Genomic DNA, 22,575 nt, shown 5'->3' on the forward strand with positions numbered 1-22,575 from the left:
GTGGGAATATTTCTGGGGTTTCATGATAAAGTGACTACTCATCTTAGTTACGCCTATCTAAGCAATCATAATGAAGCTAATTCCACGAAGAATTAGTTTCTATAGAACAAAATAACAAGACAGTCACGCTCTGTCTAGCACCTTTCTCTTTGCGTACTGTTTTTTAGTTTTAGCAAAAGCCAATAAGCGGAAATTAATAAAGGTCATGTTAATCATTACAAAGGAAAAATGAAAGAAGGCTATGGCCGTAATCCAGAAAATGATCTAAGATTTGGAAAAACAAAAATATCCTAACATATAAATAAAGTTCCTCCGAGGCTGTCAGCAGGAGATGCTTGCAACCTGATCCTGTGTCTGTGTCTCCTCATTCACCGCCGCCGTCCTTTCCTATGAGAGACCCACCCCGGCTGGAGCTGGACTCTGGCAGGTGGTGCCCAACGGTGGGGCTCGACTAGGTAAGCCTTTCTACGAGGACGGATAGGACTCTGCTCGTGGGTACTGCAGACCCCTCTGTGAAGGAATACAGAGTAAGAGTGAGCAGAAAGACAGAACTTGGAGAAGCTATGGGCCATAATGAGTCAAAGGAACGACGACTCTTTATTGATATTATTAAGCATATGATTGAAAAAAGAGGTGTTAAGGTTATTCATGCTCAACTGGCTAGATTTTTGACCTTTGTAGAGACCTGTTGCTCTTGGTTTCCGAAAGATGGTAGTCTTGATATTAGAACATGGAACAAGATAGGGGAGGAAGTGCGGTTATACTATCCTAACCACGGTCCTGAGAATGTACCCGTGGAGGCATTCTCTCTATGGACATTGTTAAGAGATATGTTAGATCCTATGCCTAGCTCACAGGCTTTACACAAAAAATTACGGGAGACACATAACGCTGCCCCCACTGAAGAGACACCTCTATTACAAAAATCAGCCTCTCAAGTACTGGTAATAAATGAAATGAAATCAAAGGATGAGGACAAAGATAATAAAAGAGTTGAAGGGAGAGATGATCAATTGTCCTCCGAAGATGAGGTAGCCCTTGAGGAGGAGGCTGCTAAATATCATGAACAAGATTGGGAACTTTTTGCAAATGCCACAGCCCCTGAATGCGGCTCTGTGATTAATCTACATAGACAGTTAAAAGTTCCACAGAACAAGGCCTTAGTTCGTAAAAAACCCTTGCCACCTATTAAGAATATTGGCTTTAAGGGAGCAATGCCGGAGGCCTTGCGAGATGGGGATTTAACCTTTAAATGTTTTCCAGTGATTTTTGATGATGAATGGGATGAATCTCAGTGGGAACCACTCCCTTATAAGGTCTTAAAGGAACTAAAAAAGGCCTAGACGCCCTGACCATATGGAGGTGGTCACGGCATGTGTGGGTCCCCCTCATGCTCTCTTGGTGCAAGGTCATGGCCAGTTACAGGTAAACAAGATTAATCATACCTATTATGTATCCTGTTCAAAATGTACATTAACTAATTGCATTGGTCCAACTGTTGGACAAACTGTCTTTATAGTTGTTCATCAACCTCCTTACGTAGTGTTACCTGCAAAATTAGAAGAACATTGGTATGATGATCCTGGCATGTATACGATTCAGCTTGTAGGTAAAGCCTTACGCCGCCCTAAGAGATTTATTGCGGCACTTATATTAGGTATTACTGCTCTTATAGGAATCCTAAGTTCTTTTGCTGTATCTACAACTGCTTTAGTACAGAAAATATATACTGCACATCATGTGGATAGATTAACCCAGAATATTTCAACTGCACTTTATTTGCAGGAACAAATAGACAAGAAGTTTGAGGCACGATTAAATGTTCTAGAGAAAACTATATTATATGTAGGAAATCAAATTCAAAATCTCAAAACTCGGTTAACCACTAGATGCCATGCACAATATAAATGGATCTGTGTCACTCCCCACCATTATGATTCCTCGTCTGTCCCTTGGGACAACGTCAAAAATCACCTATTGGGAATATGGAGCAATGATAATGTATCCTTGGACTTAAACTCCTTGCAAGAAAAAATTAAAGACATTAGTTTAGCACATGTGTCCTCAGCCACAGCCTCAGAAGTTGCAGATTCCTTTCTTGCCACTTTGCAGAAATATACCTCCACTACTGCCTGGTTTCCATCCCTCATCAATCTAGGTATATTGGCACTAATTATTATCTCCCTTTTGTTTCTCTTTCCAGTCTTCGTCAAATTACTAAGTAGAGGAATAAAACAAATTTCATTTGGAATTGAAGACTTTGCAACTGAAGGCCAAAAATAAAGAAGGGGGAGATGGCGTGAGCCAAGCTACTCATGCTGTTTGACAAGGTCCAAGTACGGGGGACGATCCTGAAAACAGGAGACTCCACAGCTGGCTCCTGCTATTCTCTTTCATTTTGTTTATGGCAATCTTTATAATTGTGGGAATATTTCTGGGCTGGCTCCTGCCATTCTTTTTCATTTTATTTATGGCAATCTTTATAATTGTGGGAATATTTCTGGGGTTTCATGATAAAGTGACTACTCATCTTAGTTACGCCTATCTAAGCAAGAATTAGTTTCTATAGAACAAAATAACAAGACGGTCACGCTCTGTCTAGCACCTTTCTCTTTGCGTACTGTTTTTTAGTTTTAGCGAAAGCCAATAAGCGGAAATTAATAAAGGTCATGTTAATCATTACAAAGGAAAAATGAAAGAAGGCTATGGCCGTAATCCAGAAAATGATCTAAGATTTGGAAAAACAAAAATATCCTAACATATAAATAAAGTTCCTCCGAGGCTGTCAGCAGGAGATGCTTGCAACCTGATCCTGTGTCTGTGTCTCCTCATTCGCCGACGCCGTCGGAGCTGGACTCCGGCAATGAGGCTCGAATTTCCGACCCCGAGATCAAGAGTCGCTCGCTCTTCTCACTGAGCCAGCCAGGCGCCCCAACACTAAGAAGTAGGTTACCTTGCTGGCTGGGGTGATGGATCCCTCATACCAAGGAGAAAGTGAGTCGTTGCTTCACACTGAGAGCAGGAAGAAGTAAGGCTCGAACTGGGGGGATTGTCTGAGGTACGTTTTAGCATTTCTGCCACCCAAAGTAAAAGTTAATAGAAAGCTACCACAAAATAAATAAATAGGATCATTGAAGGTTCATGCCCTTTGGGAATGAAGGTATAAGTCACCCCAGTAGTTAAAAAAAACTTGCCCAACTGAGATGCGGCTGAGGGCAAGAAATTCTCGACAAGGACTGTGCAGGAGCGAGCACATAGCAGCTCTCCATGGTCCCCCCACCCCCACTGCCTGTTAAGCATGTATGTTTGTATCTCCTCATCCCCTTTATTATTTTCAGGAAGTGTTGTTGGAAGCGACTTTGCAATTTAGTTTCAGGGAGAAGGATATTCAGACGGAAGGAGACCCGAATCAGAAAGGTCTGTTGGACTTTGCATCTCCTCCAGCTGGGGAGAGGCCAGATTGTCTCACTCTAGTATGGAAGAGAGTGGCATCTTCTTAGGCAGACATGTGGAGCTAGGTTTTGGGGTTTTGCTTCTGTTGTATGGGGTTCCAATATGCATAGAAATGTGTGTAGGGCAGCTGAATGAATGAAGGGCGGGACTGTGCCCGTTCTGTAGTTTTGGCCTGTCACCCACGGCCTTTGCGTTAAACGTGATCCAAACATCCTTTACGCTCTGCTTTGTGATGCTCCGACCAGGACTCTGCGAACCTCATTTGTCCCTTTGCCAGAGTCTCCCTGGTAGGCTCTGGGAGACAGACTGGGAACTGCAGAGGGAGGCCAAACTTGCTCCTTCCTCTCTGCTTCCTGCGGGCTTCCTGCCAGCGTGCACGCCCCAGCAAAGATTTTTCACTTTTTTTTTCCCCCTGAAGCAGCTGCTGAATCCAGTCTGTGGTTTTCCCAACAAGCACAAAATCCACTTTATCATGTTGCCAGAGGCAGCATCTGGCTGGCGTCCCTTTCCCGGGGCCTGGGCCCCCCGCTACTGGGGCACTCAGGGCAGAGACACCAGCTCAAGCTGCTGGTGCCCCCTCCTCAAAAGTCTGAGTTTCAGCTCCATACTGTCCCTCCTCTGAGTTCCTAAATTCTTATAGAGTCTCCATAATAGTACTTTCAGTAATAGGACCCTCCTTTGCTCCTTTAGGTTTTGAGGTGGTAGTTGCTTCCTGCTGCCACTACTTCTGAGAAACTTTAGACGTTTTTATTTTATCTTGACAGTTACCTGGTTAATAACTCTGTGCCTGGGCACCTGGGTGGCTCAGATGGTTAAGCGTCTGCCTTCGGCTCAGGTCATGATCTCAGGGTCCTGGGATCGAGTCCCGCATCGGGCTTCCTGCTCCTTGGGAGCCTGCTTCTCCCTCTGCCCCTCTCTCTGTGTCTCTCATGAATGAATAAATAAAATCTTAAAAAAAAAAAAAAAAAAAAACCTCTGTGCCTTGGAACAACCCCTTCCATTAACTTCTCTCCGGTCAACTCATTGGTGGGATCTCTGTCTTGGAACTGGACCCTACGTCCCTTCCCTTATCGATGACATATAGATTGCAAATTTCCTCTCATCTCTGTGATTTTCCTTTTCACCTATTTTTTTTTTAAATTCCAGTTAGCTAACTTTTTTCCCACTTTTGAAATAAACTTTTTAATTTAGGAAAGTTTTAGATTCACAGAGCGATTGCAAAGGTACTTCAGAGTTCCCATACACGCTGTGTATATGACGTATATGTGTTTATTTCCTAGCGTATGCCTTTAGAGTTCTCAGTTTCCCTCCAGGCACGATTTTAACTGCATCCCACAAGATCCGGACATCTTGTATTTTCATCCTCATTCCATTAAAATACTTTACAATTTGTATTGTGAGTTCCTCTTTGACCCATGAGAAATTTAGAAATGTTTCCTAATGATGAAAAACATGCTTTCTTCTGGTTACCTTTTCATTGTTGTTTTACAGACCATTCTTCCTGCGGCCTTATTTATGTATGACTTGAACTTGGAAATGTGTTGAAACCGACTCACCGCTGGCGCATGGTCTGTTTCCCGAATGTTCTGCACCCTTGTGCAGGACGCGCGTGGGCGGTGTGGGTGCGAGGAGTGCATTCCCGGGGCAGGGGTGGGGGCGGGTGGGGTGCAGGTGCAGCGTCCCACGGACGCCCTGCTGGACCACTTTCTTCATCAATGCTGCGGAGACCGCGAAATACACCCGGAAAGGGAGCGAGCAGACGCCACCTGAGGGTATTACTGGTATGCCTGGAGGGGGTGCGGAATTCTCGGGGACGGCATGGGGACAGGGGCGCTCAAGACATCATTTTGGGAGAGCCCTAAGGGGACAGACTCGAATTGTTACTTTTTAATTTTTATTTGGGTTTTAGTTAACGTTACAGCGCAGTATCGGGTTCAGGAGTAGACTTCAGCGATTCATCGTTTACGGGCAACACCCAGTGCCCATCACAAGCGCCCCCCTGAACACCCATCCCCCACGATTACTTTTTAAAATGTACAGATTTTTAGCAGCAGGGATGAGGACAGCAAACGCTGCAGCACTGCCAGAAGTAGCCGAGCGGCGGTACGAAACCACCGTCCGTGAACGCTCGGACCAACGGCGACGGAGGCGGGACCGGGAGACGCGCGCTCCCGCCCTCTGGATCGTTTTGCTGGCCTGCCCGGACTCGGCGCTCGGCTGGGCACGCCTGCGCGGCTGCCATGGAGACGCGGCCGCGGGCCAACCGGCTCCGCCCCTGCCCCGCAGCGCCCGGCCCCGCGCCCCGCGCCCCGCCCGGCTGTGCGCGCGCCCCCGAGGCCCCTTCGAGGCGCGCCCCCGAGGCCCCTACGAGGCCCCTCGGCGCGGGCGACTGGGGCGCCGGCCGGCGACCGGAGGCGGGAGGTGCTGGGGGGCGGCGGCACGGGGGCGCGGGCGACTGGGGCGGGAGGCCGTGGGGGGAGCGCGCCTGGCGATGGGGGCCGCCGGTGACTGGGGCGGGAGGCGCCGGGGAGAGATGGTGATGGGGCCGCCGGTGACTGGGGCGGGAGGCGCCGGGGGGGCGCAGGTGGGCAATGGGAGGCCTGGACAGGGCGACAGGGAGACCCTGGGCGCGAGGCAGGGATAGGTGGAGGACCCAGGATGCTGGGGAGGCAACCAGAGGGGCCGTGAAGGGCTCCCGGGCGCCCGCGCGGCGTTGGGGAGGATCTGCGGCAGCCAGCAGCGAGGGCGGGGCTGGGTGAGCGGGCCCGGCCATGCAGAAGGACAATCTTGCACGGCTGGAAAAGCGGTTTTTTGGGGGGGCGGGGGGGGGGGGGTTAGTCGATGCTTCCCTGTTTGGTTTCCACCTGACATCATTTTTCCGTCCAGCCCAGGGGCCCCCCAGCTGCCTGGAGCAGAAGCAGGACCCTGGTGGCTGGGTGAGTACCGACCTGCCTTCAGCACGGGCAGCCTGGGCAAACCCCTCTCAGGCCGGGTGCTTGCCGGACCAGTCCCGAAACCTGTGCCCGCTCGGGTTCTTAGGACTTCATTTCCCAGATCTATACGCTGGCACTCCCACGGGCGGCTTACCCAGTATCCCCGTTAGTTCATAAAGGCACTGGGAGTCGTCACAGGTCTGCCACTTGAACGCAGGCTCATGGTCTGGGTCACCGGACAGCAACTGAAATGGTGACATGCACCAGTAGCTTGGTTGGAGGCTCTGACCCCAAGAGCTGAGATTTTGTGCCGTAAAGCCTCCCCTTGCCGCTGGGCTGTCTCCCCGCCCCTGACAGCACGTTCATTTCTTTGTAGTGTCTGCCTGGGCGAGAGCTGAGGACACAGGACTGGCTCCATCAGAGAGGCCCCGTGGCACTGGAAGCCGACCCAAGCACGGATCAGCGGAGGGCAGTTATGGGGACGGAGCTCAACATCTGTGTAGCTGTACGAGGTCATCTCAGGCAGGGCACCAGATACATAAGTTAAGTGGGCCGAGCCGTGGTGTCGGAATCGCAGTGGACACCGGCCAGGCCTCCCCAGCTGGGAGCCTAGTCCCTGGCGGCTGGACATCTGATAAAGCGCGGTCCAGGGCGCCCCTGTGCCGCTCGCTGGTTCTCAGGTCTTGACAGCGCCCCGAGGCTCCTCTCAAGTTCCCTCGCATTGCATCCCTCCTGAGGGTGTTGCCTAAGCGTGGCCCGAATTCGTGCTTTTTACCACTGAGCTAAGTAAGGAACCGTCAGAGCCGAGGGCTGCCGAGGTGGTTGATGAGTGCCCGACGTGCAGAGCAGTGGGCGGCTGCGCACGCCCAGGACTGGCTCCGCGAGGCCCGGCGCGCGGGCGCCCAGGCGCGGGGAGCTGCGGGCCAGGGATGAGCGGCCGCGTGCCGCTGGCGGAGAAAGCTCTGTCGGAGAGCTACGCCCGGCTCCGGTACCGGGACGCCTCCCTGCTCATCTGGCGGCAGCAGCAGCAGCAGCTGGAGTCGGCGCCCCGTGGCACCTACCTGAGCCGGAGCCGCAGCATGTGGTACTCGCAGTACGGAAACGAGGCCATCCTGGTCCGGGACAGACACAAGCTCGGAGTGTCCCGGGACACGGGCCAGTCCAAGTTCTGTGCAATCATGTAATTCCCGGTGGGACACCCGGGCCCAGGCGCTGAGCTGTGCGGCGATCAGGCCACGCTTCCCTCCCGGAGTGGCCTTGGCGGTTTCCAGGCCTTACTGGGAGATTCTGGAGAGTGGACGCGAAGCCCCAGCTGCGCTTCTAGAGCCCAAGAATGCCCGCCGGGGCTCCCAAGCCGTCTCCACGCATCACGCGGCCGGCGGACCCGGCTCCGGGCTCGCTGCCAGCCCTGCCAGCGCGCCGGAGACGCGGCTTTTCTCTTAGGTTTCCAAGCAGACCCAGCAAGAGGGTCTTCACACAACCTTTTCAGAACTTTCCAGGTCGTTTCCAGTATTCCCTTCTGCCTGGTAAAGAACGGGACAGATCTAGAAGAAGGTGAAGGAGTTCGCGTCAGGCCCGGCCGAGCATCGCGTGCGGGGCCAGGCGGGGTCAGCGGCCAGCAGCAGCCCCGCGGCGGGGCCTTCGGCGACGAGGAACCGGCGTCCCGTGCAGTGCACGGCGGCAGCTTCTACGCCAGCTTCCACGTACTCGAGGGCGAGCATGCCAGGGCACCCACAAACATTCCAGAAACCAAGAGTTATCCTTAAGTTCCGCGTCCGCTGCTTACGGAGATTTCGGACAGAATCTCAGGGCTGCAAAGGGCAGGCTGGGCCTCTGCGGGGAGGCGGCAGCCCGTCGGCCCTGTGGCGCCCCCGTGAGGGCAGTTCTTGGGAGGCATTTGCAAAGGATGTGCGGTCCGCTGTAACTGGTCTGCGTGGCTTTGCAAATGTGGGAGTATCTTTTGTCAGAGCTGATTTTTCTAAATAAATATGCTTTGGGACACTCCTTCCTTCCCCACTCTTTTACCTGTTTGTTCAGAATACGTTGAGTTGGCTTCAGGTTTTTTTCAGTAACAGGAGAATCTAATGATTGCTACAAACCCCATTACAGAAATGCATAAAGCACAGCAAAAGTGTCCTGCGCAGACGACCACGAGCAGCAGCTCTGCGTGTGCAACCGTGCACGGTTCTGAAGGCACGGCCTGCACTGCGCATCTCGTCCTGGAGGTTTCCTCTTGCCCAGCCGTCCAGACGGACATCTACGTCATGCTTTGAATGTCTGACCGGCAGCACTCCCATGAGCCCACAGGAGGGCAGAGATACTTCCCGTTGCTGCCCTGCACACAGCATGCCGTGAGCCTCGTCGGACGTGGATCTTTTTGTGGGTGTGCAAGTTCATCAGCAAGCATCCCGGAAGTGGAACTCTGGGTCAGAGCACGTTCCCCAAATGTCAAAACGTCCAGCCAGAGGCTAGGCCTTAGTGATGGATCCTCGGCTTGCCTGCTGTGTGGGTCAGGAGGCTTAAAGTCACGTTTCCTCAATCTCCTCCCGGAGTTGAAGAGGGAAGCTGGCCCCATCTACACCGAGTAAGATCTGCCGTAAGGGCCTGCTTGCCCAGCAGCCCTGACACTGGGATCACCCGGTAGATCGTTTGCTCAACATCTTTGCAGTTCAGTCTAAGTCCTGCTTGGGAAGAAAGCAAACTGCAGAGACTCGTCTGGAATGCCTTTGCTGTATGTTGATGTGAGCCTCAGATTAACCTGAGTACGGGGGGCAGTTAGTCTGACCCCAGGCACGGAAAGCACCTGGGAAGACAAGCACTGGCCACGGCCGAGGTCTGCATAGGTCAGGGTGTGCAGGTGACCGACGTGCACTGGCCGCCCATACGACAGCAGGTGCTACGCTGCTCAGAGCCTAGGAAGCCACCATCTGCCAAAGGGGAGCCCAGGCGGCTGGTTTCCCCGGCCGGGGCTGGAGCCACCGAAGTGGACACGGCCCAGTCCCCGTCCTTGGGGAGGTCAGTCTGGATGAGGTGGGGAAGAGTCTGCACAAGGATGGCACGTGCTGAGGGGATGCTGGAAGGGTGCCTGCTGACAGCCGGGGGGCGGGGGCTGTGGGGGGAGGGTGCCATCGAGAACCTCTCCCCAGGACGGCTCTGCAAGGCCAGGCGCTAACAGCCAGGACTGCTCAGAAAACAGTGTCAGAGGCGCCCATCTGCCGTCTATGGCTCGCAGAAGCCTCTCCTCCGTGCCGGGCTCTGCGCTGAGTGCTGGAAGACTTCAGCAGACGGGAGACTGTGCCAGCAGGACAGTGTCTGCTGCCTGCCGTCCGGGAACCCGCCCCGGAACGTGCCCCAGCGCGGCCGGAGCGCAGGGAGGCATCTGCCCAGAGAGGAGGAAGAGCGAGCGAAGACCGCAATGTGACCGAGGTTGTGCTTCTATGAAGAGGGCCGCTTGTTCTAGAGAACAGTTAGCGGAAAAGAAAGGCTACAGTGATGTCCCCCAAATCCAGGTGCCTCCTGCCCAGGCTGAGGACCAGAGCTACTTCGACGGCCGAGCGTTCCAGGGTGTAAGCTTCAGAGCATCTCCACACGCGCACCCGCGGGGCTGGGAGCCACCAGAAAGCACAGGCAAAGGCACATACAGGCACCTTTTTTTTTTTGGTTTTATTATGAAAACAAAACAAATGCCCCAGGAGAAGGGTCCATGATTACCAGAAACATCAAAGAGTACTTTCTACCATTTTTATTCTGTTGTGTGGAGGCCAGCATTGCAATAAACAAGCTAAAACTACTTACATTGGACTCATTTTCAGTAACTGACATTTACAGGAATATACTAGAAACGGCACTAAAAAGTTTAAGAAAAGTTACGGTAAACTTGCATGCACATCATACAGAAAAGTAACAATTTAAATATAAAAAAGAAAAACTTCTGGAAGCGTGATGCCAGTATTGAGAAACAGGCTACACTGGGGGGGGGGGAACGCATCCTTTCTCTGGGTGCTGTTCTCCCCAGAGGGCTGTCACAGACGTGGATGTTGCATAAGAACAAAAAGAGAAACGAAAAGAAAACATATCTTACAGTTTGTAAGCAAGGTGACGCCGCCCAGCATGAGCACGGGTCTCTGCCCCCTGGGCCTCCGGGGCTCCCGTGAGGCCAACCTCCTAACCACATGGTTCCTTCCCCCTCGAGAAGAGGCCGTGAAATCTGCCCTCAGGTTCTCCGTGACACGACAGCCCTGCCTGTCCAGCTGCGGTCTCCCCGACACAGAGAGACGTGGAGATGGCAAACACCCACAGGCTGACCTCGAGGGGGCTGAGGACGTTCCCCCAAACTCAGAAGAGAACTCGGCTTTGAAGTCTGCACAGGAAGCCTTAAGAAACCACAGCACCATTGAACTACACTGCTCAGGATGGACGGCAGCCCTCTGCGCATGGCGGCCTCCTCCTGGGGGCAGGGGAAAGGGGCAGAGGTGATCCAGGACCCATGTCTCCCGCAGAGCCAGCGGACAGTGAAGTGTTCTGAAATGCCTGCACTGTGCCGGGCTCGAGGACCACACGCTCCCCGACCTGACGGCTCACACAGGCGACCACCCCCCACCATGCCCGCAGCTGGACAGGTGCTCCATGGGAGCCCCCCACGCGCCCCCCAGCACCCTCTGCTCGGGGAGGCGCGCTTGCTGCACGTTGCCAGAGAGATCCTGCTTTAAGACCATCCATCGTGTCATGTATTAAAGTCCTAGTTTAAATATTCCGTTACAGATCTGCTTAGAAAACACCTCTGAAACACAAGGGTAACTCTAAAAAATGGCAAGTTGAAAAATCCACATATATTTTTATTATAAACAAAACTTAATGAAAAGTTTAACAAACTGGCTCAAAACTCACCAAGCGTCAGAATCACCAGCAGTAAGAAACATGGTAACCCACCACCCACCGCCTCATCAGTGCCGCGTCCGGCAAGGGCATCTGTGACCATAAGGGCCGGTGGAACCTGAATCCATCTTAGGATTTGTAAAGACTGCCCCCCTCCTCGGATACTGATGACCAGTCCCCCCGTCCGCCTGGAAACTCGCCACCAGACCCGAGGCAGGGCACCCGCAGCTCCGCCCCCAGCACCCACCTCCTAGGGAGGTCTGGGAGAATGCCCTATCTCAGTCATTTCTGTGCTAGCGGGAAAATGCTCGAGCAGGGAGCCCGGCGTGGCCTTTGAGGAGCAAACCCTCCTGCGGCCAGAGGCTCCTCCGGCCCCACAGCCCCACGGCCCCTGCCCTCGGGGCTGGGAGGTGAGGGGCGCCCCACGGGGGGGCCTGGACGGCCGGCCCCTGGCACTCGAGGCCGAAGCCACAATGCTCCGAGCTCAGGCGGGCCGTGTGGGGCGTCCCTGCACTCAAAGGCCGCGGGGCAGCCTCTGGGAAAAACAAAACCAAAACATAACCTTCTGTTAAACTCTGTATATTATTATTATTTTTTTTTTTACAATAGAAAGTTAAAAATCAAGACTTAGATTTACTATACATTTTTTTTCTCTCAGATTACAAAGTTTATATTATATAACTGGGGTTCCCTAAATTGATTTCTTTTAAAACAGTCCTAGAGAGACCAGAAGTGAGTACAAAAGAACCCAACACACAGAACGAAGACTGAGAATGTGCTGCAGCTGGCGGCTGTCTACGCCTGTACGTCTCCAAACCCACACGCGCACACGGGGGGCAGGCCCGAGCCCCGCGGGGGGGCCGGGGGGCGGGCGCGCGGCCGGGGTTGAGCACCAGCGCGAGTGGTGGGAGGCCAGCACCTGGAGGCCACAGTCCGCCATCCGGGCAGGGCCGCGGCTCTCCTGCGAACCACTCTGAGAGGCCTGCACGTCTGCTGCTTTTTTTAATGCGTTTCTTTGCAGTTTTGTTTTTCTTTTTTTTTAAAAAAAAATGACCAATGATGTTAATAAATAAAGTGTTCATATATACACGAAACTGGGAAAAGAGCTCCCGGGTGTGCGGCAGCGGCAGCTCACGAGCTGGGGACACACGTTGGGCTGGACTTCGTAGAAAACGGCTGAACCTTACAAAAAAGTCTCCTTTTGTTTTTTGTTTTTGTTTTTTTAATCTTTTCTCTTTTTTTTCCTTTTTTTCTTTTTTTTAAGTTGAGGTAAAAGTTTCAGTGTATGGAAAGCTGCGCGCGGCACGCGCGGCCCCCGTGTTCCCTCCTGGGAGCTCCCGGCGCCCCTCCCTCCGCGCCCACCCAGCTCTCCCCACCCTCCCCTGCAGAAGCCCAGACCGGAGCCCGTGGCCGCAGCGCAACCCCCCGCGGCCCCCCCGCAGCCAGAGGCGAGCCGGCCGGCCCCGGGGCCGAGCTCGGGGCCGAGGGACAGAGACGAGGCCTGTTGGCAAAGCTGACAGCCTTCAGTACAGTACCATCTCAGAGAAACTTCCTTTGCAACAATTCCTTCTGGAGCTACAGACCAGGTCGGGCCTAAGAGACTTCAGATCACATCTGACACTGTTTTTCTACGGTCATCAGGTCAGCGCTGGAAGTTGCCATCTCCAAGCAACTGGACTCAGTTACGAAGAAAAGACTTTATGCGGGCTCGCACCTCCTCATAAAGCCTCACGGACACACGAGAAAGAGCTCTGACCTATTAAAGCAAAAACTGGAAGATACCATAACACTGAGTTAACAAGGAAACCTGCACAGCGTGGAAGGAAAGCAGTATATTAACCATCGGAGGGACCACTGCAGTCTGGGCGTGGGCGACATCGCTGTCCGGGTTCTGCTCCGCGTCCAGGGCTCATTCCGAGTCGCTGCTGTCGGAGCTGGACCCGCTGGAGCTGCTGCTCCCAGAGCCGGAGGAGCTGCTGCTGCTGAGCCGGGACGGGCCGCCCGAGGGCGCGGAGCCCGCTTTCTCTGAGGGAGACGCAGCAGGTGAGAGGCGCCCCCACGCCCCCCACGCCCCTGCACTCGCCCGTGCCGCGGCCCACCCGTCTCTTCGCCCAGCAGCCCTGTCAGTATTAACAAATATGTGCCGGAATGAACACCTACACTAACGAGGTGACGGGACACTAAGAAACGCGTTTGGCCTCTGTCTGGGTTCCAGGCACAGAGCTCTGAAAACCCTTGGCATCCCCGCCGAGGGGTGAGAATGTCTTTTGGTCATTTACAAGGAGCCCCCCGTGGATCACACCTAAGCGTATGCTCATGAGTGACTCGGGGGACGGCCGGTCACCGGGAAAACCGCGGGATCGGGGCTGGGAGCTCCGGGGAAGGGAGGCTGCTGCGGATGGAGTGCTAGAACACTCTCGATGCTGAGAGCTTCCAGGGTTGGGGGCACGTGGGGGTGCAGGGAGGGTGGCATGCCCAAGAGGGGAGGGACGCCGCATGCCCCTGCCATGCCTCTCTCCCTGCGCATCTCTTCCATTTGGCTGCTCCTGAGCTGTACCCTTTACAATAAACTATACATCTAGAAAAAGCTCTTTCTAACAAACTGTCGTGTCTGAGCAAAGGGTCACGGGAGCCCCAGTGTACAGCCTGCCAGGCAGGGGTAAGGCAGGCCCAGGACTCGCACCTGGCATCAGAGAGAAGGGCGGTCTTGTGGAGGGCAGCCCCCCACCTGTGGGCTCTGAGCTAACCCTAAGTAAATAGTGTCCGAAGGGAACTGAATTGCCGGACCCCACCTGGAGCTGGGATGGCAGACCTGGTGTGGGCACAAGCCCACACACCTGGTGTCAGAAGTGTGAGTAAAAATAGCTCAGAGGGCCACAAAACTATCGAAATATGCCAGTCTAGAAAACACGAATGCAGTCCACCAGGAGGAACTAATGGGGTGTGGGGGCAGGTCAGCAGTTCACAGATAGCCGTCAGTCACGTGGCACCTACTCTGTCCTTCCCAGGGGAGACCTGAGGGGACCCGCCCCACCTTCAGAGGGAGTGGGCAAGGCCAACGGCGGCACCCAGCTGCCACATGATCGTGGACTCTGACCACTCACTACCTGGGGCCCCCCATCCCCGGGGCTGGGAGAAAGGGATCTGCCCTTTCTTATAGGCTCCAGAGGAAAGAGATAAGCAGTCAAATCACCTGCTCACCTAAAATAAGACCCCGCTGTCCACAAAGCACAGGACCCAGAGGCAGGGAGTTGGAGCCTGTCTCCTGCCTGTGGACGGCCAGAAAGCTTGCTGCCAGGGGCCAGGACCCCAGTCCCTCTCAAGCCATGGGGTCCACCCCCAAAGACCACAGCTAGGCCCTTCCAGAGAGTCCTCTCCGGGAGGTTCTGGCATGGGGCACTCTCACACTTGCATGTGCTTGACCTCCCTGCAGGAGCAGGGCTCGGGTCCCCAGGTTACAGACAAGGGACTTGGGGTTTGAGGAGGTCAACAGTGTCATCTAAGGACACACGGCTCCAGAGCTGGTCGAGCCACAGACTGAAGCCTGGGTCTGCTGGCCACTCCCCCCCCGCCAACCCTCCCCTCTGGCCAGAGGACCGCAGCAGGGGCAGCAGCGTGGCCCACAGACAGGTACCTTTCTTGGCGGGCTTCTTGTTGTTGTTCAGCTGCCCGCTGACGTCCTGCAGCCGCTTCTCTAACTCCTTCTTCTTTTCCTGAGCTAACTCCTCCTTCGACTTGGCCGCCTGCTTCTTCCCGCTCGTGGCTGTAAAGGAGCACAGAGCTGAGCCGGCCGGCGGCCACTGCAGGCGCCACCCGCCCTCCTGGATGCTCACGTGTGCTGGGCCCCCGCAGGGCTGCCACCCGAGCTCCCGGACGGGCGACACGAACCCTTGCCACCGGCAGAGCCTTTTCTGTGACCCTCACACCTTCCCCACTCCACACAGTGCACAGATGGGGCATGGGCGGCTCGGCGACACAGTCACCCCTGCGCAGAGGGCGGAGTCGAGACCTGACGCGGACCCTCCGACTCGCCGTTCTCCAGCACGGATCCGGCTCAGCCTCAGCAGGGAGGCCTCCACCGCCTGTGCCACCACCTCGGAGTCCCAGAAGAACTTACCAAGGGCCAGCTATGCCAGACAGCGGGGGTCACGTGACTCCATCCAGGAGGAAGCAAGTAACCCCTCAGAGTGAGGGAGAAAGCCCACTGAGGGCCACACGCAGGTCTAGGTGCACCCCGGGTGTTCCCTGGGGCCACTGCCCAGCGATCCTACAGCTGCGGGGCTGCCTCGGGCCTGCCCTGCCCCTCACTGCCCAGGACCCGCTGCCCCAGGCAGTGCCTCGTCCCCATCCAGTAAAGTTGCTGACTTCCAGGACGAGCCCGGGCCAGTGCCCATGTCCGTCCTGGGAGGTCTCTGGACCCTCAACTCCAAGCAAAAGGGAACTGGCCTACCCTGGCTAGGGAACCACTGAGAGGTCACCTACAACCGTGGTCCCAAAGGGAGCCTCAGCGTCACTGGCACCTGAATGAACGGGGGCTGGGGGCCGACCCAGGGCCCCTGCCTGTCCTGGTGTCGGCCAAGGCATGCAAGCGCTGCCCACCCGCCCAAGCACAGGGAAGAAGGGCCCGGCTGGGCACATGGTGGGAACGGGCAGGGAGAGTGGCCCACCCCACTGCCTGGCTTCCCCCACACCCCAGGCCTGCAGGGGAGGGGAGGAGGGGAGGCAGGGGTGAGGCAGGGACGGCGAGCATGGTGCTCTGCCCCACAACTTACACAATGGCTTCCTTTGCTTCTTCTGTAAACAAGACTTGACGTATCTCTCTAGCTCCCGCAAAGTGGTGGGTTTCAGAGTCTCAAAGTCAATCTCTATCTCGTCAGGATTGGAGTCCCTGAGCGAGGGCTCCCGGGACTGGATGATGTGTACCACCCGGCCCAGCTTCTCCCCGGGCAGCCGGTTGATGTCCAGGCTGAGCTGGCGCTTCTCGTCGTAGCTCATGGGCAGGCCCTCTTCCTCCTCCTCCGAGTCGTAGGAGGCTGATGCCTGCTTGCCACCCTTCTTCGGCTGCCTGAGGCACAAGGCAAAGAACACCATGGCACAGAGGCCCTGCCGCTGTCCCCCCAGCCCCCGTGGAGCCCCCTGCCCATGGCCCCCCAGCCCCCGTGGAGCCCCCAGCCCATGGCCCCCTCAGGCCCCATGGACCCCCCAGCCCCCATGGAGCCCCCAGCTCATGGCACCCCAGCCCCTGTGGAGCCCCCAGGCCCTATCCCCCCAGCCCCCGCGGAGCCCCCAGCCCCTGTACCCCAGCCCCCACGGAGCCCCCAGCCCATACGCAGCCCCCAGCCCATACGCAGCCCCCAGCCCATAGCCCCCCTAGCCCCCGCAGAGACCCCAGTCCATGGCCCCCCAGCCCCTGTGGAACCCCTGCCCATTGTCCTCCCGACACCTGTGGAGCCCCCAGTCCATGTCCCTCCAGCCCCTGTGCAGCCCCCAGTCCATGTCCCCTCAGCCCCACGGAGCCCCTGCCCCTTGCCTGTTCTGTCTGGCCTTTTTCCTCTCTAGAACCAGGCTCTTTAACAAGAGGCAAGCCCTAAGTGGTGCCCTGGGCAGAGAGGCCAGGTGGACTGAGGGCTGCATATGTGTCTGCAGGGACATAGAAGACCCTGTTTCAGAGGTCAGAGCACAATCTGCTCCCAACTTGGGGGTTTCCCGGCCTGAGCCAGGAAAGACTGTAGTGGTCAGCTCCCCTCAACACCACACAGGCATCTCAGATTCAGCAGGTCAAGAACTGACCTCCATATTCAAACAATCCAAAAGGGAGGCAGAAAAGGGGGACAGAGAAATAAAAACCACAGGGAAGACAGAAAATAATGGAATGGCAGACCGAAATGCAATTTTATCAATCATTACGTTAAATATAAGTAGTCTAAACACACCAACTAAAAGACATAGACTGGATAAGAAACAAAATTGACTTACATGTGGTCCACCAATCCCACGTTAAATACAACGACAGAAGTAGGTTAAAAGTAAAGAGATGGGGGGACTACACCACGCAAACATTAACCGAAAGAAAGCTGCAGTGGCTCTGTTAGCTTCAGACAGTGGAGACTTCAGAAACAGGAATAGTGTCAGGAAGAAGAGGGACATGGCATAGTGAGAAAAGGATCGACTGACCAAGAAGACATCATAGCCCTCAATGTGTGTGCATCTAAAAACCAAGCTTTAGAATGTATAAAGCAAAACTGATAGAACCAAAGGGAGGTTCGTAGAAACATCCACAATTACAGCAGGGGATCTAACGATTCTCTCTCCCAGTGATTAATAAAGCAATCATCAAGAAGACAAAAGACCCCAAGAACACCATCAACCAAATTAACCTAACTGCCACGTTTCTAGGGTGGGGTGGGGGTGTTTGTTGTTATTGTTGTTTTTCCCCCTGACATTCAGGTAACAACCCAACAGCAGGAGAACACATATTCAAGTCCACATGGAACGTTCCCCAGTTCCCAGCCATAAATTAAATCTTAACAAAAGTATTGAGATCACACAAAGTATGTTCTCTGACCCTAAAGGAATTAAGCCAGAAACCAATAACTGAACCATGTCCAGAAAAAGATCTCCAAATACTTGGAAATTAAACAATGTACTTCTAAATAACAACATACTTCTAAATAACCCATGGTCAAAGAGGAAGTCTGAAGGGAAATTAGAAAATATTTTAAACTAAATGAAATCATACATATCAAATTTATGGAGTACAGCTGAAGTAGTGTTTAGACAGAAATAAATAGTATTAAATATTTATGTTAGAAAAGGTCTCAAATCAATAATCTAAGTTTCTACTTTAAGAGAGCAAATTAAGTCCAAAACAAGCAAAAGGAAGTAATAAAAATAAGACCATAAACAAAAGGAAGTAAAAGCAGATAAAACCCAATGACATCAAATGCTGGTTGCTTCAACAACCAATAAAACTCATCAATCTCTCTTCAGATTCACCATGAAAAAAAGACAAAAGACACATCACTACAGGCCCTACAGATGTTAAAAGGACCATAAGGGCACACTGCAAACAAACCAATGCCCATAAATTCCACATTTCAAGTGAAATGGAGCAATGTCTCGAAAGCACAAACCCCCAAAACTCACTCAAGATGAAACTGATAATCTGACTAGTCCTGTATCTACAAAAATAACTGAATTCATCGTTAAAAGCCTCACAATGAAAACCCCAGGCCCAGATGCTTTCACTGGAGAATTCTACTTAGTATTTAAGAATTAACACCAACTCTATAAATCCACCCAGAAAATAGAGGAGAGAACACCTCCCAATTCATTTTTGAGGCCAGTGTCATACGGACACCAAATCCATACAGACATTACAAAAAAACCTGACTCCTGCCTCCCCTCTGAAAAGGGAGGGAAGACAAAACACGAGCATTCCCACCACTACCCCTCGCTAATGCAGCTGACTACCTACCCAGCTGCCAAGGCCCAAACCCCGTTTCCCATGCCCCTGTCCTCCTGCTTCCAGGCACCAAGGCCTGTCCCTCTGCCTCCCACCTCCATGGCCACCCTGGCCTCTCTTGCCTGCATGACCACAAAACCTCCCCAGGCTGTCCTTTCTCCCAGTCCTGCGTCCCAATGATCCATTCTCCACACTGTCCAGGATCTGACCACTTCCAGCTCAAACACCTCATGACGTCCCTTCATTTGCTCAGAGGATAAAACGAGAGGCCTCAGCAAAGTTGGCCAATCTCAGCAGCCTCTCCTGACTCCTCTTCCCAAACCAGTCTCCATTCCTCAGTGTAACCAACCTTGTCCTAATTCCCACTAATTCCTAGACCACGTCTGCTGGCCTCCATGGCCTTGTCTCCGCTGTTCTGACTCTCGGAACCCTCTCCCGACTGCTGCTCAGCTTGCTCCTGCACAGCAGTCACTCCTCCTCTGGGAAGCCTTCCTTCTACCTTGCAGGAGAGGCCCGCTGGCCCTGAGCACCTTCCCCCATCCTCATCTCCCTGTGGTCCTGTCCGTGGCAAGCATTCCTCAGGGCAGTGCACGGTAGGAGTGAAGACAGAAGGCAGGTGGACCAGGAAGGAGAAAACCGTACCAAGGCACAATGCCCCTAGGACTCCTTGGCTCAAATCAGGAAAACAGCCCCAAAGACTTGAGATGCTGAAGTCTGTGCCAGACAGTGCGGCCATTCCAGTGCCTGAGATCGAGAGGCTAACCCCATAGACAGCCGAGTGACACCCTCCAGAGCTCAGTCTTCCCAGCAGAGGCCTCATTTTGTCCCCCTACTCTCGGGGACAAGGACCACCCTGCCCCCATCCCGTTTCCCATGTACCAGCCCCGTCTCCGTGTCACCAGGATTTGCAGCCAAGGTGTGAAGGCCCAAATCCGGTACCCTTCCTGCCATACAAGCACCTAGGACACCTAGCAACACTGGGCTTGCAGGGGCCTGAAGGGCGCCACAGCCCACCTGCTGGCCGTGGCCGTGCTACTGGCCTTCTTGGTGGGAGCCTTCTTCGGTTGGGCCTGCTTGGCGGGTGGGGCCACCTTGGCCTTCTTCTCGTCCTCGGACTTTGTCTTGTGCCTCTCCTTGTCCTTGTCCTTGTCCTTCTTCTTCTTCTCCTTCTCCTTCTTCTCCTTCTTCCTCTTTGGCTTGTTCACCGGGGCCTGCGACAGGGCGGCCAGCTGCTCGTGCACAGCCTTCAGCTGGAAAAGAGCAGGCAGCTGAGCAGGGCTCCCCGGGGACTGGCCCACGGGGGCCTCGGGGTGCCCTGGGAGCTACCTCAAACACGCGGGGAGGTGAGCCAGGAGCAGACGGCATCAAAGGCCCCCTCTGCCCTCACGACCCCTGTGCGCGCTGGAGAGCTTCGGGGCCTCGCCGGCCCCACCTGAGGCACCGCTCACAGGCCCGGAGGCTGACCGATGGGCCCGGTGGCGCCCTCAGGCCAGGACAGGGGGCACGGCAACAACTTCCTCACCACTTAGAGACAACTCTGCACAGAGGTTTGTATGTCTGTACAAAGGAGATTTTCAATAGCTACCTTTAGAAGCCATCTGCATGCCATACGGCAGATAGACAGGATTAAAACGATCCAGGGCCAGCAGCTGAGGTTTACCCCGAGTCGATACATACCTGGTAGTGTGCTAAGCGTTTTACGTACTTTTCATTTCAGCGACCCCCGCGAGGGCCGTGAGCTGCACCTCACAGGGGAGGAAACGGGGTCACAGATCCTGGGGCCGCCAGGTGGCTACACCGAGGGCCACCTTCCCTGTGGCGTCACCTCTAACGAGGCTCAGCCCAAAGTCAAACACCAGCCCCCTGCCGCTGACAGCGGGGCCATCTCTACTCTGCTCTCTCCTCCCCGTCGGGAGGCCGGAGCCGGCGCCCGCGAGACCCTTCCACAGCGGGCGAGGCACCACACGGCAGCCTGGCATGACCCTGGCCTCTAGCGCTGCCGAGGGGCCCTCGGAGCGGACGCCCCCCCGGGTCCCGGCCCAGGGCGGCCCGGCCCCATGGCACACCTGTTCCTGCAGCTCGGCCAGCCGGGTGGCCCGCTCCTCCTCCGAGTCCGAGCTGCCCGAGTCCGAGGAGCTCTCCTCACTGCTGCGGCTGCTCTCAGCGCCCTTGCTCAGCACGGGGGCCGCGGGGGCAGGCAGAGCCGGCGCCTCCACTGGCTCATCCGGCATCTTGGCAAACCGCATCTCAAACACGTCCTGCGGGAAAGCGGGGGCCGCCTGAGGTCCTGGACGCCCATGGGGCAAGCCCCTTGGGGTGGGGAACCTACACCTGAGCGTCTGTGAGCTGCTCTCGGAGCTGCACCCGCGGCGGCTTCGAAGGCCAGGCCCACAGGGGGACTGACTGGGCCAGCCCTAGCTTGCTGTCCCGCCCTCCCTCCCTCCCTGCCCAGGCACTGAGTGCAGGTCTGGGGGCAGGGGGCAGGGGCCATGGGGCCCACAGCCACGGATGCAGCCTTCTAGAAACTGGTCCGCAAACTCCCTTTACTAAGCATGCAAGCCTTCCGTAGATCTGCGTATCCTTATGGCCTCTGGGTCTGAGGCCCTATGAGGCTGCCGCCCACTGCAAAGCAGCTGGAGTGCCTGCCTTTGTCTGAACTATGACCTCTATGGGGCCCGCAGCTGCCGGGTCTGGGGGCCACTTGACATCCTCGCCCATTCCTCACCCTAGAGCTTTTTACCACTTTTACCGCTTTTACCTCTCATCCTGAGTTAGGCCCCAAAATTGGCTCCAAAGGCAAAAGTCTTGTTCCGTCAACGCTGGCTTTGGAAAGCCCCTTGCCAGCTTGCACAGAGCAGGACCCAGGCCCTCAGGGGCACCTCCCAGCCAAGGTCCCCTCTCCTGGCGGCCCAGGTTCATTTCACATCGGGGTGCACAGCCACGTGGGAGCTCCCTCTCTGCTAAGCTCCTACACACAAATCCACACCAGCTCACACTCGTGAAATGCCACCCCACTGGTCCCAGACTCTCCTCCCAGAGGCACAGATGCGCACAGCGGTCCAGCCTGCTCTCGGCACATGGCTGGGGGAGCACTGACAGCAGGCTGCTTCCGTGCGGGGCTCCGACCCCAGAGCTGGACTGGCATGACTGCTCAGTGCACTGGGAATCGTGACTCGCAGCCCCTGTGGCCAGACTGCCGAGAACCAGCTTTAGCAGGAACGGAACCAGAGCCACTGGCCTCCACACCCGATTTGCACCAGCCCCGCCTGGCTTTCTCATTAAGCTGTACCAGGAGTTTACCAGGTTCGGGAGCATCACAGAGTAAACACGGAGTAGAACCGTGCAGAGCCTTTTTGCTCCCAGACACAGTGGGGCGTGGTCTGAGCATTAAACCACAGATCCTGCTGGCTTCTGGGCATCCTGGGACCAGCGGGACTGGGCACCATACTCCCAAGGGGAGCCGGTCCACGGAGGGCACAGCCTGCATTAGCAGAACCTGGGAAAGGCCCACTCAACACAGGAGGACCCAGCAGCACAAAAGACAGCTTCTCTCTCCTCCCTCCTCTGGATCCTGGGTGGCCAAGGGTGACACCATGAGCTGTTTTATGGGGTTTTCAAAGGGTTCTGAGTAAAAGATTAGGAACAGCTCATACAACAAATAGCCTGCATTATGGGGATAAAAAAAAAAACTGCTGGAAGAGAGTAGAGATCCACAATTTTTACTCTTTCCTCCAAAAAAAAGTCTTCCAATTACATAACATTTAAAATTTTGGTGCTGTTGGGCCACCTGGGTGGCTCAGTCGATTAAGTGTTGGACTCTTGATTTTGGCTCAGGTCATGATCCCAGGG

General features: G+C 55.0%; 2 protein-coding genes across 4 annotated transcripts in view; one reads left to right on the plus strand and one right to left on the minus strand.

Annotated features, from left to right (window-relative positions):
• Positions 1–5,507: 5,507 nt before the first annotated feature.
• BRD3OS (BRD3 opposite strand) lies at positions 5,508–9,474 on the plus strand. 2 transcript variants are annotated; one of them, XM_045883473.3, is made up of 3 exons: positions 5,508–5,874; positions 6,340–6,389; positions 6,763–9,474. In XM_045883473.3, the coding sequence occupies exon 3, from the start codon at positions 7,316–7,318 to the stop codon at positions 7,568–7,570; it is 255 nt and encodes an 84-aa protein (XP_045739429.1). In that variant the 5' UTR covers positions 5,508–5,874; positions 6,340–6,389; positions 6,763–7,315; the 3' UTR covers positions 7,571–9,474. The 2 variants fall into 2 exon arrangements, with proteins under 2 accessions (XP_045739429.1, XP_064435919.1); XM_064579849.1 differs by lacking the exon at positions 5,508–5,874 and having other exon boundaries at positions 6,298–6,389.
• A 556-nt stretch (positions 9,475–10,030) lies between these two features.
• Positions 10,031–22,575, minus strand: part of BRD3 (bromodomain containing 3) — a 35,880-nt gene continuing 23,335 nt past the window's right edge. For both annotated transcript variants that reach the window (XM_045883472.3, XM_054509483.2), the window contains 5 exons: positions 20,793–20,984; positions 19,741–19,976; positions 16,034–16,326; positions 14,896–15,024; positions 10,031–13,286 (listed from right to left, as the gene is read on the minus strand). In XM_045883472.3, the coding sequence (XP_045739428.1) occupies positions 13,171–13,286; positions 14,896–15,024; positions 16,034–16,326; positions 19,741–19,976; positions 20,793–20,984 (966 nt within the window). In that variant the 3' untranslated portion in view covers positions 10,031–13,170. The remainder of the gene's footprint in view (positions 13,287–14,895; positions 15,025–16,033; positions 16,327–19,740; positions 19,977–20,792; positions 20,985–22,575) is intronic.

This window comes from Mirounga angustirostris, unplaced genomic scaffold, assembly GCF_029215605.1.
Source record: "Mirounga angustirostris isolate CCGP_5_RB_7025 unplaced genomic scaffold, mMirAng1.0.hap1 SCAF_15, whole genome shotgun sequence".
Lineage (NCBI taxonomy): Eukaryota > Metazoa > Chordata > Mammalia > Carnivora > Phocidae > Mirounga > Mirounga angustirostris.